Source organism: Aspergillus viridinutans (genome assembly GCF_018404265.1).
Source record: "Aspergillus viridinutans IFM 47045 DNA, scaffold_7, whole genome shotgun sequence".
Taxonomy (NCBI): domain Eukaryota; kingdom Fungi; phylum Ascomycota; class Eurotiomycetes; order Eurotiales; family Aspergillaceae; genus Aspergillus; species Aspergillus viridinutans.
The window spans coordinates 503336-522942 of NW_025091223.1; the positions used below are offsets into that span (position 1 = coordinate 503336).

General features: G+C 48.1%; 7 protein-coding genes across 7 annotated transcripts; 4 read left to right on the forward strand and 3 right to left on the reverse strand.

The window, feature by feature from the left end:
• Positions 1-525: 525 nt before the first annotated feature.
• Positions 526-1920, reverse strand: gpaB (guanine nucleotide-binding protein subunit alpha gpaB; the record flags this gene model as incomplete). Its single annotated transcript, XM_043271818.1, has 6 exons — positions 526-625; positions 695-933; positions 990-1119; positions 1171-1299; positions 1369-1714; positions 1794-1920. The coding sequence occupies 6 exons, from the start codon at positions 1918-1920 to the stop codon at positions 526-528; spliced, it is 1071 nt and encodes a 356-aa protein (XP_043127753.1).
• Positions 1921-5661: 3741 nt separating this feature from the next.
• On the forward strand, positions 5662-7271 carry sakA (mitogen-activated protein kinase HOG1; the record flags this gene model as incomplete). Its single annotated transcript, XM_043271819.1, has 9 exons — positions 5662-5717; positions 5775-5822; positions 5925-6054; positions 6114-6157; positions 6215-6314; positions 6369-6725; positions 6795-6873; positions 6928-7111; positions 7169-7271. The coding sequence occupies 9 exons, from the start codon at positions 5662-5664 to the stop codon at positions 7269-7271; spliced, it is 1101 nt and encodes a 366-aa protein (XP_043127754.1).
• A 908-nt stretch (positions 7272-8179) lies between these two features.
• Aspvir_008652 (putative Avl9 protein) lies at positions 8180-11214 on the forward strand (the record flags this gene model as incomplete). The annotated part of the gene is made up of 10 exons (XM_043271820.1): positions 8180-8241; positions 8457-8561; positions 8642-8884; positions 8981-9008; positions 9066-9129; positions 9187-9266; positions 9314-9485; positions 9536-9576; positions 9627-9764; positions 9823-11214. 10 exons carry the CDS (start codon positions 8180-8182, stop codon positions 11212-11214), a joined length of 2325 nt encoding a protein of 774 aa, XP_043127755.1.
• Positions 11215-11927: 713 nt separating this feature from the next.
• culA (cullin culA) lies at positions 11928-14602 on the reverse strand (the record flags this gene model as incomplete). The annotated part of the gene is made up of 5 exons (XM_043271821.1): positions 11928-12116; positions 12171-14068; positions 14116-14179; positions 14392-14461; positions 14553-14602. 5 exons carry the CDS (start codon positions 14600-14602, stop codon positions 11928-11930), a joined length of 2271 nt encoding a protein of 756 aa, XP_043127756.1.
• Positions 14603-15719: 1117 nt separating this feature from the next.
• Aspvir_008654 (cupin domain-containing protein) lies at positions 15720-16256 on the forward strand (the record flags this gene model as incomplete). The annotated part of the gene is made up of 1 exon (XM_043271822.1): positions 15720-16256. The coding sequence occupies one exon, from the start codon at positions 15720-15722 to the stop codon at positions 16254-16256; it is 537 nt and encodes a 178-aa protein (XP_043127757.1).
• Positions 16257-16563: 307 nt separating this feature from the next.
• Positions 16564-17833, reverse strand: Aspvir_008655 (phospholipase D regulator; the record flags this gene model as incomplete). The annotated part of the gene is made up of 3 exons (XM_043271823.1): positions 16564-16588; positions 16648-17506; positions 17575-17833. The coding sequence occupies 3 exons, from the start codon at positions 17831-17833 to the stop codon at positions 16564-16566; spliced, it is 1143 nt and encodes a 380-aa protein (XP_043127758.1).
• A 616-nt stretch (positions 17834-18449) lies between these two features.
• On the forward strand, positions 18450-19396 carry Aspvir_008656 (mitochondrial K+-H+ exchange-related family protein; the record flags this gene model as incomplete). Its single annotated transcript, XM_043271824.1, has 3 exons — positions 18450-18886; positions 18942-18997; positions 19050-19396. The coding sequence occupies 3 exons, from the start codon at positions 18450-18452 to the stop codon at positions 19394-19396; spliced, it is 840 nt and encodes a 279-aa protein (XP_043127759.1).
• Positions 19397-19607: the final 211 nt, after the last annotated feature.

Consider the following 19607-nt stretch of genomic DNA (forward strand, 5'->3'; position numbering starts at 1 on the left):
TGCATGGAGAGGAAGATCCAGAAGCAAAGAGTAAGACATAGCGGGCAAAGTAGATAAAAGTGTCTGAAAGCATGAAATAACGATATTATAAGGCTTCACACTTGATATATGCAAATCGTGCCGAGGCCGCCAACTTTTCACTGAAGGTAATATGCGGCATCAGATCCCAAAAGCAGACCAAAAGCTAATCGTCGTCGACCGAATGCAGAATAGGATTGATACCCATGAAAAAGCCACCGGAAAACCAAGAAGAAACACCATGCCACAAATATCCAAAAAAAAGTATGACCAGCCCAGCGCCTGACACAATGACGTGAGACAAGAATAGCAGAGCACCACAACGCCTATGCATTCAACCAAACATAAGAGAGTATCAAGATGGAGACCGGGGAATTGAAACGAGAATCAAAGCAGAGTCGTAGCCGTCAGTTGGTGGAGGTGGTGTCTTTAGCGATAAAGCTCGCCATAAGACGTAGGAGATCAGTAGTTGAATGATTGGAATGGTCGAGAAGCGACTGAGAAAGATCATAAGATGCCCGAATCTTTCAAGGCATTTTGTAATATTGTTTCCTTGACCGCAGCGAACACTAGACGAATATTCGTGGTATCGGTTGCTTGAGTCAAACTGTTACGAGGTCAACTCAGTTTGTCATACTCCTTGAGCTGGACCTACTGGCCCGAAGAAGGTACTTACTGTGGATATAGATTCAGGTGCGCTCGGTTGACCTGGTTGAATCTCCACAGGAGATACTTGGCAGCCCGGTTCACATCATTACCGCCAGAGTAATCGGGAAAATAGTTACTCAGGGGCGAACGGGGCAATTTCTGTCGAAAGAGATCCACTTTGTTGAGGAAAAGGATAATACTTGTTCGCATGAACCATCGTGAATTAACGACGGAGTCGAAAAGAACCAAGCTTTCCATCATTCGATTCTTTGGAGGTGGTTAACGAAGAAAGCCAAAGTTCAGTAAACACAGAGATGACTTACTTGATTGCTCTCTTCTAGCAGTACTTGATCGTACTCACTCAATGCCACACAGAAAATGATCGATGTGACGTTCTCGAAACAATGGATCCATTTCTTTCGCTCGCTGCGCTGACCACCGACATCGAACATACTACGGACTCGTTAGCAGGACAGGACAATATATTGGAAAGCAGTCCCGTACTGTATGCTGAGTTGGCCCATTGTAAATCTTGTCTCGTAGATACCTGTCGTCTTTGTTCGAGCACGGAGCACGTCCGCCACGTTCGGAATATAATCAGGAGCCGCTATGCGCTTCGCTTCCTCAAAGAAACTAATCGCAGATTGGGTCAATACGCATATCTCTAAAAAGCAAGAAGAAAAAGACAAAGAATGAACTTACTATGGCGCAGAATCCATCAGGTAAAACTCATTCTGATGCTCTAACGCAGTGGACGTGCATGGATCATTCCAGAGATAGGTCACAGCATCTCCAATTCGAGGATCGAGAGGCGTGTTTGGATCAGGGTCAATATTGTATTCAGAAAGGAACTCGATGAATTCGCGGACTTTGGGACTCGTTGGGTGGAGGTTGAATTGGTGGTAAGCTCCGATGAGAGCTTTGGTGCAATCTAGGAGATTTTTGTAGATCGTTAAACGATATAACGCAAGTTCCTCCACCGTGTAGCCGTTCTGATGAATGATTTTCATTTGTTTGACAATCGTAGATTTCCCGCTCTCTCCGGACCCTGTCAGAAATCAAAGGAAAGCTCCCGTTAGCCCACAGCACAATCACCATTATCGTACTCAGGCAAATCCAGAACTGACCAAGCAGAAGTATCTTGCATTCTCTCCGTAGTCGCCTGGAATCCTCCTCTAACCGGCGATCAATGGCCTGACTTCGCTTCTTTTGTTCCGCATCCCCTGCTGACTCCCTGCTGAAACATGACCCCATTTTCGGCCAGGTTCTGCGTTATGTATAGAACAGCGGAAAGACCTAAAGCATTAGCTGCCAGCACAGGTAAGCGGCATCAATTAATGAGACACTGACACCCGAGACACTCGGGGTAGGAATCATGAGCTAGGCAGCCTCTTGCGCGCAACCCCGATGGCTTCGAGAAACCGACTTTTGAACTCTAGGTATATAGGCAATCGGGAATTAACGGGGAGGTAACGTTTAAGGATGGTTGCGACCGACGGGAGGAGGATGAATAACAAGTTGGACGCGGTATAGTGAGTTGCAAGGCAACGGCAAGCAGTTCCGGTCTTCGTTAAGGCGCAAGAAGCGAGTACAGAGTAAAGACCGTCAGGCTCCGGGACGGCAGTGATGACTCGTGACGCAGGTAATGAGACTAGGGGAAATGTTGCTTCGGTCGGTGAGGAAAGAGCCCAAGCTCCTATTGCTTTTTCTCCGCGAGCAGACTGATTGGGATGAGGGGTGACAGGACTCGATTGCGGAGCAGACAGGTGTGTGAGAGTGACGAACCGACGCTAAAAAGGGTAGTCAAGGTCGATCGGGAAGAGTGGATGGAGAGCGGATCTCAAAGTGAGATCATGTAAGCAATTAGGATCGGTCGAAGGCGAAGTACTAAGACTGATGGTAATTGGTAGGTACAAGGTATTATACCTGGGTAGCTGCAATAATGGCAGATGTCTTAAGTGTGATAGACAACTAAGATCTGATATATTAAGCGTAAGTCTGCAGATGCTTTGGAGAATCAGTATCCAGATAGTGACCCAGTTGTGGATATTCCAAATCGTCATATAGACAGGTTGAAGTGGAGATGGCAGAGAGAGGAGAGCCTGAGACAGTGAGAAGGAGTTGAGTGGGTAATATTGGTAAAAACGTGGATGGGCGAAGCTTACGGAGTACTAGTAGGTAAATAATATGTCTACTGCGCCAGGTAAAAGTCTGACAGTCACCTAAGGTAGGAAAGTGAAAGAAATGCTTAAATTCTGGCAGTGCTGCTGTCCACTGCTTTAGAGTGAGGCAGGAAAAGGGTACCTACCTAGATTTCTAAGGGTCCAATGTAACTTCACAGCATCAGGCTTTGCTAGTTTCAACATATATGCGTACTTCGTACAGAGTAGTGACTACCTACCTTTACGTCTAGGTAGGTACATCTTCAATGACGAGGGCGTCGAAAACGCAGGTATTACAGGCTGGTCTGGCTGTCATGGCGGACCATAATCAGCCCTCCCGTTCAAAGGATCTAATCTCTTCCACGAAGCAGTGATCGAGGGGATCAAGCTTAATGTTCAATGGTTTTTTGATTTATTGGAGTGCTTCTCTGCTGCTTTTTAATTGCTACCTACCTAGGTACTCTATGTATTACTGCTTAGACCATACTACGGGTAGGTGATGACTTGGTGTACGTTACCGTACGTCCCGATACAGCCACCAACTCTCGTCGTAGATGATCCCCTTCCCAAGGCGTAATACGGATTGCTATTCCAGGGCGCATCGAAATAATGCTGAGGCTATGTTTCAATAATCGTTCCCGATTGGTGAGTTGAAGCTCTGCCTTCTACATATATCTGGCAGAGTGCACTTAGAGGGTTTCACAAGCTATGCCATGCATTTTCTACTTAACTTCTTGAGGTCAAGGATGCAAATGGTGAAGACTTTACTATTGATGACAGACAGGAACTTTAAATTTGAAGGTGCTTGCAGCGGCCAAAGTGATATCACTGAGCCCCCTTGATCTTTATTTTGATGCAGCTCTATTATTATGTTGGAGTATCCGTAACCCGTACCCAATAGCATCTGCTCTGTACGGAGCAGATTGTAATGTAGTGGTACACACCAGAATCGAACAAATGAGGACCGCTGTCACTCCGGACCTTTACAGCAACTAGATCAGTCCTCCGTGTGATTGCTGAAGCAGAAGCTGAGCCACGGTAAGTACCTTGTCAAGGGGCCAGGAGAGATTCAAAAATGGTTTGCACATCTTCAAAAAGGGGTTCTGGCCAGATCCATATTTTGAGTCTGTGCATGATTATTATTATTGCGATCCTCATTCATGTAAATTATTGAGGATATATTTCTTTGTCTGTATTTCGTACCTGCCAACCTAATACTTAAGCGCGCTTCCCTCCACCGTATCTAGGTAAGGTAGGTATAAAAGATATCTACCTAGTATCGATCTTGTAACGCCTTGACTGAGTGAAAACCCGGTATGATGCTGATGAGGGGCTAACTCAGTAGAGTAGGTACCGGATAGAACAGGAGCATAACTTGTGAAGCTAACGTAGGATTGAGTTAGGAGGGTTTCTATCTACTTCATAACGAGTACAATATAATCTAAATATCCTTAAGTTGAGCGCATGTCTAAACTGCACTTGATCAACGGATAAGAACTCTTATACGGAGTATAAGTTCTTTCAATTGTGCGCTACGCTCTTTCATGATGGTGTGGTACAGCACAGTCGATTTCTCCTGGTTGATGGAACTGGTTAGAACCGGATCAGCCCCACTATGATGACATCTATCACAAAGCAAGATGCTGGATCTAGGTAGTCTAAAGCCTCATCTCGAATCCCGGTGGGTGACATACTCAAGAGGAAAGGGTGTGGCCATGGATGATCATTTGGTGAGAATTATGAATTATATACTAGTTGAAGATTACCCTCATTGCCAACATGAAGAGGACAAGAAGAATTCTGAAAACCTGAATGTGTGATCGAATTTGGAGGGGCACTGCTTTCTCTATTGTGCTCGTTGTCTGTTTACTCTGGGAATGTTGTTTGTGATCAGCTATTCTACTAGGATTATGCTCAGGATGAATAATTGCCTTGATATCCGATATGGACAACCTCGGGAATTCGTAATAAGCTGCCTAACTGCTTGGTGGACGGCATGCAACTATATCTACAGGATGCCACATCAGAGACACGCTTGTAGAGAGGTATAGTGCTAACTTGACTGATATCATTTATTCGTCAATGACATACTGGTTATCAGCAATGCAAACCTGGAATAGGATGATATGATATTGAGGGGTTTGATAGGGACCTGTATAGACGGCTAGCTCTTCGGATACTAGATGTGATCCCTGTTGATAGCACGCATTCATGATTGCAGATGGCTGTACAGAGTGAGAGGAAGATAAAACATATGCCCCTCCGTTCCGCCCGGGGGGATCTATTTTCCAGGCGATCTTTATGGCATTCTTGCTATTTATGCGAGCGTTATAATGATGATGATACCCTGATGGTGTTGTTTTTCCTTGAATTTGGAAGAGTCTTCCAACCAATTGGCCGGACCTAATAATCGTTGTGGTCTAGACAGGTAGGTACTAGTCTATACCCACTAGGGCCGAAAACACACCGGCCCTTTTTTCGACTGCGCTCACTTTTCGTCGCGGACGTCATCGTCCCTGTTTTTGATTTTCCTGGGACTCGAACTGAGCGGACTAAGAGGCCTCGCTTCCCCACACCTGCTAGGCGCCACTTGCTGCCACGGCTTTTGCCCGCCCTCGCTCCCCTCTCTTCCTCTCTGAGCGCGACTACGTAGTTACTTCAACTGCATCTGTTTTTTTTTTTTCTCCTTCATAGGGTTTTTGACATCCTCATCTGTTGGCTCTATACATTCGTTAAACTTTCGCTGTTTTGAGATCCTTGAGCCAAAGAATCCGAGACACTGTTAGGGCTGCCCTGCATTCTCAGGCGTACTCCGTCCACCCGATAATCCAAAATGGCCGAGTTCGTGCGTGCCCAGATTTTCGGCACCACCTTCGAGATCACCAGCAGGTACAGTGCACGCGATCAGGAAACTTCGAGATATCAATTGTGTTAACAAGAGTGCAGGTATACGGATTTGCAACCGGTGGGAATGGGCGCCTTTGGACTTGTCTGGTATGGTTGGCAGAACACGGCATACCCCTTCTTTCATCTACGACAAATGCAGTCAGATCTTCGGCCTGTTCAAATGGGCTAATAACTATTGCGCGAAAATAGCTCCGCAAGAGATCAATTGACAGGCCAACCTGTGGCTGTAAAGAAGATCATGAAGCCTTTCAGCACTCCTGTTTTGTCGAAGAGAACATACCGCGAGCTGAAGCTGTTGAAGCACTTACGGCATGAGAATGTTTGTGGCTACCCGACTGCAAACATCCCACCACATTTGTGTTCTGATTCCCTTGGTAGATCATTAGCTTGAGCGATATCTTCATCTCTCCTCTTGAGGACATGTATGCGGCACCCCCTCGAAGCCTAAGGCTTGTTGCTGTGTTTTAACAGGTGAACAGTTACTTTGTCACAGAGCTCCTTGGGACCGACCTCCACAGACTTTTGACTTCGAGACCATTGGAGAAACAGTTCATTCAATACTTCCTATATCAGATTTTGGTGTGCCTCGACTTTCCCCCATTCAGACAGTACTTGAACGCTAACCATCTGTAGCGAGGTCTGAAATACGTTCACTCAGCAGGCGTCGTCCACCGTGATCTCAAACCCAGCAATATCCTTATTAACGAAAACTGCGATCTGAAAATTTGCGATTTTGGCCTTGCTCGTATCCAAGACCCCCAGATGACCGGCTATGTTTCGACGAGATACTACCGAGCCCCTGAAATCATGCTTACATGGCAGAAATATGACGTGGAAGTCGACATCTGGAGTGCTGGCTGTATTTTTGCCGAGATGCTGGAAGGAAAGCCTTTATTCCCCGGGAAGGACCATGTCAACCAGTTTTCTATCATCACAGAACTGCTCGGAACTCCGCCAGACGATGTGATTCAAACTATCTGCAGCGAGAATGTGAGTGAAAGACCGACATTCCGCCTGCTGCTTATTGCGAACTCTTGCTAATGCGGGGAACTTTGTCAGACCCTGCGATTTGTCAAGTCCCTACCTAAGCGCGAACGCCAACCTCTTGCCAACAAATTCAAGAACGCTGATCCTGAGGGTACGTTTATACATCTGGGGATATAGGAGCAAATTGAGTACTGATGCCTTTTAGCGGTCGACCTTCTGGAGCGAATGCTTGTTTTTGATCCCAAGAAGAGGATCCGCGCCGGGGAAGCACTTGCGCACGAATACCTCTCTCCCTACCACGACCCTACCGATGAGCCCGAGGCCGAGGAGAAGTTCGATTGGTCGTTCAATGACGCCGACCTTCCTGTGGACACCTGGAAGATCATGATGTATGTTGAACCTCGGTGAATATTCTGTCTCGTTGGCTGCTAACACTAGACGTGCAGGTACTCGGAGATCCTCGACTTCCACAACATCGACCAGGGTAATGACGCTGGTCAGGCGCTCATGGAAGGAAGCGTGTCTCAAGCACACCAGAACTTTGCCTAAGAGTGGTCACCATGTGCATCTGAAATGCAGCGCAGACAATTTTGTTTAATGAGACGATTTTCTTTTGGTCAGTGTAGACGGGGAACGAGGTTACGATTTGTCCATTTGAACCTACTTCATCCTTTTCATTTTTGTGTTTCTCTCCCTTCAAAGCGGGCGTATGTATACGACCTGCTGTTCAACCTCCTACTTGCTTCGTCCTGGCGTCGTTAGAGCTGGAGGGTGTGGGAACTCAGATTGTTCATTCTTGCCTTACTCCTTTAGTGGTGTCTCCAACACAGAGCCGTCCCATTCTCTCTTATATACATACACACCGTTACGTTCACGAATCCCTCTTCGATGGAGATGTCTAATAACAATGTCGATGTTGATTGTTGGTCTAGTTGAAGACGATGGCCGGAGAAGATTCCTACAGCAGCTATTGGGGCACAGGATGCAATCTGATTTCATACTAATTCCCGGAACAGAATGTTCCAATGTCTTAAGACATCGATATCTTGTTTACTTGTTGTATGTAGAGAATTGAGTTCAGTAAAAATGCGCCTGCAACAAGGCATACCTCTGACGTAGTTTGAGGAAAGCGATTTTACCCTGGAGCAACAGCTTGGATGATCGGGGCGGGGCGCATGCCGAAATACACATCGCCGACTCGATGACCGCCCGCCCGCAGACTGTGATTCGTCTCCCCTGATTGCATATCTTTAGCAGTCGAGGTGTACGTATAAATCACTCCTGTTTTGCATGTATCATTTATCACTGTGATATTCTATCCCAGTGTGACAGACCGTTTCGTCACTTATCCGTTTCTTGCAGAGGTGCTCACTTTTTTCCAAAAGAGGATATAGCTTCAGACGTGTCAACGTCCAGGTCCTCAGTCTACCCCCGGCTTTGCATGACGCTTCGGCGCAATGTCTGGTGTTCAAGGCCGCCAGGCCCCCATTGTGATGGTGATTGATTTCCACCATGCGAGGTGAGTTGTCTCAAGGAACACAATGGAGACTGCTTTGTATCATGTTCTGCTTGAAGAGGAGAGCCGTGAGGGGCAGAAGAATGCGACGGGGATAATTCCATAGTGGGCATTGTCTGCGCCTTTCTTCCCTATATCTCACAATCGGTGCTTCTGGAAAGCTCTCTTATGGTTGAAGGTATCAGCAGCTGACGAATTCCGTCATCGACAAATAATAGGGGCCCGGAAATCGAACTGTGCATCGGAGAGGAGGACATCGATATCGCAGCAAAGAATGACTGGTCTCTTTTACCGTTCATGGCGTTGTCGGATGGGGCGCATGCGTACGAAGCCATCCTTCCCTTCCCCATTGCCCGTCACAAAGCGGAGTCTTGCGATTGACTCGATATCTTCGGCGTACCAGATCTACCGAGGAATTCTCATACTTTACCCTACGCAAGAAGGAGACCGAGACGGCGCCGGCAACATCTCTGTTCGGAATCGCCTGTTCACGACAGCTCGACTCGAACCTGCTTATCAACCGTCCTGCGGATGTGACTAGATCCACTGTACAAAAGGCTGTCGTCGTTATTACAGATACCCCTCAGAGCGTGGGACAACTGAGGGAGAAGCTCTCTGTCGTGACTTCGGCTTGGTTCGCGCAGCGGTACGTTGACAATATCCATGTTTGCGTTAAGTGATTGTTCGGGGTGCTGGACACCTCGTTGAAAAAAGTCATGACTGATTGAATGTGTGATAACAGGGACTTCTCGGACATCGATATCCTGAAGGTTGGCTTGATACTGGAATTGTGTCGAAAACCCCAAGCATGCTGACCCATGCGCCAGAAATTTCGTGAAGGGCTTATAATCAGCTGGGAACAGAACGAAGCATCGAAAGACCAGAACCTTGGTAAAAACAGACCTGTTCCATGATGCTGACCGAAATGGGTAGCTGATTTGTGGAAAGGCCTCTCTCTGCGGGAGATGATACATGAGTTCAAGTACCAGACTCTTGTGTTGTTCAAGGCTCTACTTCTGCAGCCAAAGGTATGCAATGATCATGCTGCTTGTATGGCATATCTGACCTTATCCAGATGCTCTTCTTCGGCTCACGATGCGAGCGTCTATGCATGATTCAGTTCTCACTTATCTCACTGATCCCGGGCCTGATCAATAGCCTTCAGGATTGTGCTGATCCGGCCGCTGATAGCTACGCGCAGACTGTGGGGAAGCCAACTTCCTTGAAGACGAGTGATAGAGCGTCCTGTATGTGACCATACGCCGCTCTTATGATAAACTAGGCTAATAGATAAAAGTGCTGGCATATATGGGTTTGCCATTGCAGATATTTGGAAAGGTTCGCTGTTACGCAGGACTTAAGACCGAGCATCACTAATACTGCGTTAGGGAAGCATGTTTGGACCTTATACACCACTTCAGCACCTGGACCTGCTGGCGGATTATGGGACGAAGTCGTACGTTGTTGGGTCCACGAACTCGCTCCTTTTACAACAGAAAGATCGTTATAGCGATATATTGATTAATGTAAGTGGTCACTTTTCATCACCTGGAAGCTCCTTGTTCTGATACTGACGTATTTCAGCTTGACGAGGACGTTATCACTATTTCATCACCCTCTCTTCGAAGCGCACTGGTCCTATCCGCCGCCGACAGGCGCTGGATTGACCTCCTTACTCAGATCATAAATGACACTTGGGATGAAACGCATCCTCAGCGACCAAAGGATCACGGATACATGGGTTCGGAAGAATTCATCCGACTCCAATTCGAGGAGTATCTACTTGCGTTGCTGGCCTCCGTGAAATACCACGAGGAGCTCCACTTTTTCAGTAGCAGTGAATCTGGCCGGAGGAGCAGGGCGCAGTTGGAAGCATACAATATCGAGGGTGATCCGGCGTTGGATTTCAATCCGGATTTCCTGGCACACTGGCAGACTACTTCCAATTATGCCTTATTTAAACACTTGACGTCCGATGCTCTTTTATTCTCAATCGTTGAGCCTCGTCATCCCTGCGCAGGTGGCCTCACCATAGAGGACGTTCAGCGACGGCTGTCGCAACAGGTCGCGGAGCTTCATTTGGACGAGCGGGTGCGCGAGGGCCGCGAGGCTCTGAACAGACATCTTGCAACCGGTCAGAAGAAAGTCAGCGCTGCATTCAACAGTTTTTGGGCAGATATCGAGTCGATGCGGGAAGCACAACGGAAGCGGAATGAGGAGAGAGCTCTTCAGTCGCAACGATCTTCGATGGACCAACCTCGGCCGTCCTCAGATACAGCGTCGGTCGCTTCAGCCACAAGCTCCTGGTTTGCTGGACGCAAGCCCCCCGCTGTGGACATCGCACAGGCGCAAGCATCCGTCAACGCAGTGAGTCAGAAAGCTGGCGCATATCTTAGTTCATGGAGCTCGTGGGCCAGCGAGAAACGCAAAGAATGGCAGGAAAAGAAGGCCACCCCATCGTCGCCGTCCTCTATCACCTCTCCTTCCACGCCTACATTGTCTAGTATAGCCGAAGGTGATGACTCGGAAAGAGGCCGACGCCGCTCGATGCAGCAACAACGCCAAAGTGAAGATTCAGCTACCCTCTCACGCAGCGGGAGTCGACGGAAGAGATGGAGCAATATCCTTCTGAGAGGGGAAAGCGGGGACTTTGGATTCCCCAACGCCAAAGAAGACGGCAGCCCGGACAGCAGCGAACATTGTCATCCAAACCCAAAGTCGCCCTTGTCCCGAGAGACCTCGGTTGACGAAGACGACGTTGCGCAGCCAACTCAGCCTAAATTCACTGATCCTTCCACTCAATCTCCAGTTGAAAAGGAGCCTGAGACATCCACAATTACCGATGTCGCCGAAAGACATCAGCCTACAGACGGAAAGCTAGCAGAAGAATCAGCATCTCATCCGTCAAGTGATAAAGCACTGTCCGCCTCTGCCGAACCCACACCACTCAGCACATCGGCCTCGAATTCCAACTAGACCTTACCCTTCAGCCCTGCATTCTCTTCTTGAGCATTGACAATACCGAGGCTCGAGGATCGATGTTTATCAAGCGTAATGCCCTTGCATCATAACTTTCTCTTGGCCAGAGCGCTTTTGCCCTTTAATTTTCAATTCGTGCAAAGATGACTATTCCCCATTTCCTTTTTCTTTTCACCCTCCTGCGAGCTTGAATACCCAAGAGAACGGAGCTGGCATTGATGATAATCTACCCCTTACATATTCCTGCATTGATACCATCTTACCTTCTGGATTTAATGAACTAAGCCACCTGCTTGTATATGCGTTTCTGCTTCACCATTATTTTGGTTGGTTGGCTCGCGGTACTGTACAAAATTCGTGATGGTTGAATAGTGAAGCTGTGATGGACCTCATAGCCCAAGGAGGAATTGTACACCATACCTACCAAATCCTGGTCTTGTAATTTAGTACGCCTTTTTGGCCATAACAGTTAAAGCCTACTGGAGAACATATGATCAGAAAGCCGAAGGAGCAGCCCGTCTATTTAATCGTGGTCAGTTGGGTAATCATTGTCATATCTTCGCTATAGGAAGCAATACATCTCTTGTCCCTGCTAGTGATGAAACCGGAGCCTGTGCCAAAGCGAAGCCGGATGATTAAAAAGACAAATATCAGCGCTAAGATGAGGTGGGAGCAGAAGCAAAAGGTTGTGGCAAGCAAATGGTATAAAATCACGCGATGTAAGCGATCTCGTCCCCGTCCAACCGCTCTATATAGTCCTTCTCCATGAGAGCTTCGATATTCTTTTTGATATCCTGCACCTTGGGAGGAAAGCGGGACTTGACCTGCTGAATGACCTCTTGTACGAGCTGTACGTGCTTCATCTTCTTGCGGGACTTCATGATGCGAACGATGGCAGACTGGACAACTCGATTAGTTGCGGCCGAGGCACGGGAAATACTGGGGAAACATACCTGGAGGAGCAATTTCCGGTCCTCCTCTATTGTCTTGTGGGTGTCGTCTGACTCTACCTTCTGCTCTGATTTGATCTGAATGTTTAGATTGACCTTGATCTTCTTGTTCTTGAAGTTGTAATTCAGGGAGAATGAAGTTCCAGGTTCGGGTTTGGCTCCTTCAGGGCTTGGAAGGAGCACCTTCGCTTTCAGCAGGATTCCCAGATTGGGGTCGAGAATTTCGGGGGCGAGACTGGTAGCCTTCTGGATATCGGAATAGGTTAAGGTGTCATGCTCATTGAACAAGAGGAGGATACCCATTTGGAATGTCGACACTTGGAAAGTGTACGGAACTTTCGTGTTCTTAATGTAATTTGCTTTGACTTCGCCCTTACACAGCTGCCAGAGCCAAGTCAGCTTTCGACCATTGTGTTTGTCATAGTAGAAACTCTGGAATCGCTCGTAAGTCTTGACGATTTCGGGTGGTGCGGAAAAGCCGGTTGTAGGTGGATTGAGGGGCCAGAACCCAGTTCCCAGAATCTGAAAGTGAGCATCGACCTGTTTCTTCCGATCGTCTTCGTCAAGAACCTTCTCCTGCCAATCTTTGTAGTTGGAATTGAGATCTTTCGAAATCTGGATGTCCTGGAACATGCGCTGCAACTTGTTGGTGTATTCGAAACCGCAGGCTTCCTTCAGTTTGCTGATCATGCTAGTCTCCGCATCGTCGGATACCGAGCTGACGTGTACCAGCCGCTTAGCCAGCATCTTGGAGTAGAATTTCTGGAAAACGTCCTTGTCTTCGATGTATTTAAAAACGGTCATGATCTGTACGAGCATCTCCTCCAACTCAGACTCCTCCGCAGCCTTTGAGCCCTTCTTCAGAAGAGAATCGGTGTATCGGGCCAGCAGCTCCGGCGATTTCGTCGAACTGGATTTGCAGACCTTGTTGCGGTTGACAAACTCGCGGCAGGCGTTATCCAAGGATCTCACAAACTCGGATTCACCGTTGAAAGCCTCATTGACAAGGTTTTGATACCTGGTGTGAACTTGTAAGAGCGCATCCACATACATCTTGGGTTCGAACGCTTCGCCCTCCGCCGCAACTTTCTCGACCGCAGCCAAGCCTGCTTTTCTGACATGAGTCTCAAACTTCGCCCGCAGAGGGTCCAACCCATCCTTGATTCGCGACAAAAGTCGGTACATCCGCGCTAGGTCATCTTGGCGCTCATTGTCTAGCAGAACTTGGAATTCATCCCGCAATAACTCGGAATGTGCTGTGACTAAGACATCAAGGCAAGTGTCCGTGAGACGCTTCATGATATCTGGATGCAGATACAGGCCCACGCGGGCCTTCTCCTCGTCAAGGCGAGCCTCCGCCTTCTTCATGTACTCTACCACGCTGTTCTCAGCCACGAACTGGCGGGATTCATTCTCGTAGTAGACTCTGGTCGCAGCAATGAAGGGTTTCTCGAAGTATACTCTGTAAACCTCGAGCGTAGACTTGGTGCTATCATTCTCGTCCAGACCGAGAGACACAAAAGAATCTACGATGTTCTTGATTTGCGACTGCTCGATGGTTTCGCCGTTTCGTTGCTTTTCGATCAGATTTAACACGGCCTCCATGACCTTCTCATGGACCTTCAGGAAGAAATCGTCTTTCCATTTGACGAGGTGCAAAGTGTACACATCGTAGACATTCTTCTTGCCCTCGTCGATCTCCCTCTTCACCCAGTGGCGGTTAAGGTACCGGAATAGGTGGTTGACATATTTGGCAGCAGTTGTGTAACGAATCCATTCACGAATGTAAAACCCTAACAAGGCTTCTTCGGTATGGCTTTGGGACTCTCTATACACGGCCTCAAGGTGGCGTGACAAGTACTCCCCTAGTAGCTTGTATAATTCCTCGCCCAACAAGTGTGCTGCAGTAGAAAAATCGTCAGAACAATGTCATCACAAGCCGACATACCATTCTCATAGGGGACGGGAAGACAAACCACCACGATGCGCCTGTAATCCTTGCCCGTTGCTGACTGCCTTTTGTGATGTGCAAAAGTTGTGTACGGCGCTAAATCGCAGGGTTAGTCAACTCGGGTTCAAAAGGAGATGAGAACATCGGTTCGGGCATACGTGTACAGGGCCATGTACTACATCAGAACGTCGCGACTGTCAGCATCGTTTCACAGAAACAACCTGCTTTCCACGACGAGGAGAAAACTGGTCAGAAATAAGGGCAGAGACATACGGTTTTCATATCCACACCCTCCTCCAGCTTCAGCATAACACTGTCGATACCCTTCTCTAGGAATGTCCATCTACACGAATTAGCCCAAATTCCGAGTCATAGCCATATGAAGTGTATCCGAAAGGCGGTGGAGCTCGAGGTGTCGATGTAGGCGAACTCACGTTTCGTTAAGGTCATCCTTGTGAGGAGTCTGGGGCATTAGAGGAGGCATAATGCTTCCTGGGGCTCAAAGATGGGAGGAGTTCGATCTTGAGATGACGAAGCAGTGAAGGTCAGCAGATGAGACAACGGTCACCGGTCCAAAGCGATCAGTTGGCGTCTACTGGAAGGGCAAAAGTGAAGTAGAATAGTAAAACCAAAACGGCAGAACTGGAATGCTCACTTCGATCGCCAAACGACACTGTTTGAGCCTCGAGACGTTAAAGGATCTTGCAGCGGCAGAGGGTGAGAGCGCCGGCGGTAATGCCTTGAAAGACCGTTCAGGAAAGGCGGCGCACGAGGCAAAAGAATGAGGGTAGTAAAAGCCAGCTGGGGGACAGGCCGAACGGACCGACAGGCAAGCACTTGATAACACGACCAAGAGCAAGACACCAGGACAGAAAATCAGGTAACACGCGTTTTGACGAAGAAAGGAAGAAAGAGAGCAGGCGTGGCGTTGGGCGATGGTGGAGAGTCACAGGCGTGGGGATGATGGATGCCACCTTAGCGGCAGGCGGTGAGCGAGCTGAGGCGCCTACGAGGCTAGGTGCCTGCTAGGCATTGATCTATCAACTTCAGCGTGAAGACCTAGATTTGACCTGAGGAAAGAGACCTTTTAGGCATCAAGCGCAGAGGATTCTCAAGAATCAAGAACCTAATATAAAAATCCAATTACAGAGACATCTTTGCGAACGTTGTTAGCTGCACAGATCATCTGAGGCAGCGAGGCTTTTGTCGAACTATTAGGACCTAGTGCTTAGTACAACTTCTGGCTCCTGCTTACTGGATAGCTGGACTCTTCTGTAGCTACCTATACCTATACCTATACTATATACATACATGTAAAAATCACATACTCTATGGGCATCAGCACCATCCGGAAGACTCGAACCGTGGATTGTTTCCTGATAGACAGCTGATAGCATCACGGACTTGTAAGCCGGGATGACGTCATGTGTGGCCTCTATCAACAATTAAAATACCTGCGATGGAGAGCTTATGTCTTCTGCTTTGCTTGTAATACCATAATCACTTACTCTTGCTTTGACTGTAGTCTGCAAAAGGGATTTGTTCAACATAAACTGTCATCTATAAGCTGCTCTAACCAGTGAGTCTCAAAATATAGTACAATGTCCTTCAAAACTCCATCAGAAATCCGGGTCACCTCGCGCCAAATTCCCAAGTGGGAAAGGATCCCAAACACCTCAATCCAATCAAAGCCCCTCATGATATATCACAAGGCATTCAGCGCATCTCCCAACCAGCTCACCGCGCACTTGGAGGAAGTTGGAGAGGTTACTCCCCAATGGGTTTATAGCATGTATAGCCAGACACACTTCCACAGCACGACCCATGAAGTCCTGGGGGTTGTCTCAGGACGTGCACGTCTCTGCTTCGGCGGGGAAGACAATCCGAATCGATTCGAAACGGACGTCGAAAATGGCGATCTGATCATCGTCCCGGCAGGTGTTGGCCACCGATTGTTGGATGAGCTCGACACTGAAGAGGAGCGGTTCAAGATGGTGGGTGCATATCCGAAGCAGAAGCAATGGGATATGTGTTATGGACAGTCAGGAGAGGAAGACAAGGTCAAGGGCATCAAAGATTTGGGCTGGTTCCATAAAGATCCTCTGTTTGGAGACGATGGCCCTGCGTTGCATGTCTAATGCTAATTGCGTTGCGGGTCAAAGAGAGCTGGTCAGATCGTTGGTTGCATTAGATCGTTAAATTTTCCGCCGTATAGCGCCACGCCCCATAAATCATGCCGGCTGTAGTGTACCAACAAGAAGATTAACTTTCCAACGTGATGGAACGAAATAAGCAAAAATACCTTAGATACCACAAACAAAAGAAGCATATCAAGCAAAAGTGAGACAGAAAGGTTGAATTCAGGGAGCAAAAGGAGCTCTGGGCGTAGCAAAGTTCGTTTAGCAAAAAAAAACTCAAACACGAAGGCAATTTGAAGCAAGAGTTTCACTGGGCAACTCGCTCAACGAGTCTATTATCAATGAAGACTGTCAGCACTGCGTATTTAGGAGAATAATGGCGGTGTCCTACCTAAGAACACTTATTGCAAAGGTCATAAGCCAAGCCAACAGAGCAACCAGCAGGACACAGGCAAGTGCTATTTGCCTGTCGCATATCGCATCATTCTTCTCGGAAATGTGCTGATTGATCTCTGCTAGCTTACACGCCCCGCTGACCGTGGATAATGATTCGAATGCTATACTCAGGTTTGCTGAATCGAACACTATAAAAAATATATCCAGGAGAATCAGTCGAGCCTTTGCAGCTGGAGAGCGTAGCCCCAGTGGTTTGGCTGTGTATTCGTCCCATGTGATGTAAACCAGATAGACGAGGGCGACCGCATCCACAATAATAGCCATCAAGGCGGACGGGCCTTGGGCGTGTTGGTACTTGTCTGAGAGATGCTGTATAGATCCTCCAAGGGCAAGGGCAGTAAGAGAGAAGAACCAGACGGTGAGCCGAAAGACCAGCGGCACTATAGGGCTCTTCAACAAAGTGGTGTGGAAGCGCTTGAACCAGATCTGTCTGCGTCGCTTCATCTTGAGCGGATCCTCGGTATCTTCACTCGGCTCCAGTTGCCCTCGCCATGGCTGCGAGAAGTCGGTATGGTTCTGATCCAACCATTCAGGCGTTACCCGCTTCTCTTCAAGGTCAGGTTCTAGGGGATAGGCGATTGCCTTTGAGAAAGACTTCCACCGGGATTCGCGACGTGGGCCTAAGCCAGTCTCTTCGTCAAAGCCTTGCTCTGTGGTATAGTCTGGTCTCGACGTCGCATAGGGGGAGTGGTTATGTTGGGCAACGAGCACGTCATCGGGTTGCGGAGGTAGTAGTCTTGCTGTAGCCGACGCCTCGGCTTCATCGTTCGCAGTTTCATAAGATCGAATCCATGCTAGACGTGAGCCAAGTCAGTCAGTCTTTCTCCTTAATCTCCTATTGGAAATGCCGGTGCCTATTTACCAGGTAATGTCCGCAATTTGTTCCCCAGTTCTAAACCACCAATATCTGCGACGGCGTTTTCTATAGCTTGCGAGGCACCAGCCGACGCATCTAATGTGCCATTGCGTAGAGGTTCTTCGGAGCGCTTGTCTTTCTTAAGTCCGTTTGTAAGACTGGTTGGCGGTTCTAATGACTGTGGGGATTTCTCTGTGATACCGACGTCCAAGGCATGCTCAAGTCTCAGAGGCTGCTGTTGGGAATCGCGCACATCCTGTGCCATTGCCCTCCAAAGCAACGATTACTCCCAGCGAGGATGCGTCGGACTCTCGGAGTTTGCGGGCAGACGATGGATCCAGTCTGCATCGCCTCGATTCCCTGTGGTAAAAGGAGGCGCAGTACCAAGAACCGAGCTATCGGAAATTTTTATTTCTGAAACGAGTGTATTGAAGAGAAAATGAAGGTAGAGGAAAAGTCAAATACTGCAGGGTTGGAGCCCATTACAACAATCGTGAAGAGGTTGGGGACACAGCCCGACAGGCGTTTGATGTTCCGAGGCGATCAGGTTATTATGAGGACATGACGTCTCGTAATAAACCTGCTAGATTAGCTAGTAGCAACAATAATACGAACCACGAGGTATCTACCACCAAGCTCAACAAGGACAAGTCCTCGCTCCAACGATCTTCTTTTGCCACAGACAACAGAAAATATATCCTTGGGGTCAATCACAAAGAGCAAAAAGGCATGCTACTTACACAGACACTCTTTGATCGGTTGACCTGTCAAGCCAATCGATAATCGTCCCGAGCCCCCTGACTGCGAACAATTCCTCCGAGCACAAGTGATTAAACACTGTTGCACAACTAATCTACCATCATTCATCTGGCAATTTCGCCATGCGACTCTTCGTGGTGCCAATCTCGATGCGACGAGCGTTGATCTACTCTCGGCCCCTCAGCAGGGATATCGCCAAGGAGCTCTCGGTACTTGATCGCGTCACGAACAAGGCCGCGGAAACATGGGCTAAATGGGAGGAAGCCGATAAAGGGTGGAAGAAACACCTTGTGACTTGGGGGAATAAGGTCCAGCAGCGCATCCCTTTTGAAGAATGGGGTCTGAAAAGCATTCCTTCTCTCAAGGCCCAGAGGAGACTCGATAAGTCGTCGGAGACGAAGAAAGTTGACGTCTTGTTCCCCGGAAATGCGATCAAGGCAGATAAACTTCGCTCAATTCTCCAGAAAATAGCGACAGAGAGACAAGACTTACATCGCAGGAAAATGTGGTGGAGTTTGGTCGCAGCTCCGTTCACAGCTCCAATTGCGTTGATTCCGGTGTATGCTTTCTGCCTCTCAGAGTACGAATGATGATGGCGCTGACTGTTTTCACAGCGTCCCTAATATCCCTTTCTTCTATCTTGCGTACCGAGGCTGGTCGCATTGGCGAGGTCGGCCCATCCATCCTTCAGGCAAAGTCATTTCTTCACTGACACATCGAAGCCTTGAATGGTTCCAAGCATCTAGAATACCTTGTTGAGAAAGATCTACTCAATCCAATCTCGTTTCCAGGGCTGGAGCAACTATACGCAAAACGCGTAGCCCGCGTGCTCGGGAACAATGACTCCGAGAAGTCCGCTTCAAGCATGGTTGAAGAAGTGGAGCTGAGCGAAGACAGGCTGTTACTCGATATGGCCGACGCTAAGAAACTGGCTTCCATTCTTGATGCGCCGGAGCTCGCACTTGAAGCTGAACGAGCTATCTTCCAAGTTGGCGAAAGTCTCAAGGCACAACATCAAGCTGCCAAAACCGATCATGGATCTGCCACGTCGAAAGAGAAGAAGACGTGAGGGCATATGAATGGAAACTAAGCAGCCACAGAAACGTTATGACACGATTGTATAGACTACGGACTTGTATGATCTCCTCTTTTGCTAGTTATAATGCACCATTATATTGAGTGACATTTTCTGAGACTAGGTGACGACAAGTACCTTCACACAATTTATGTCTTTTATGTTACCTGAAAACTTGCTTAATGATCTTCTGCTTGACTAGATA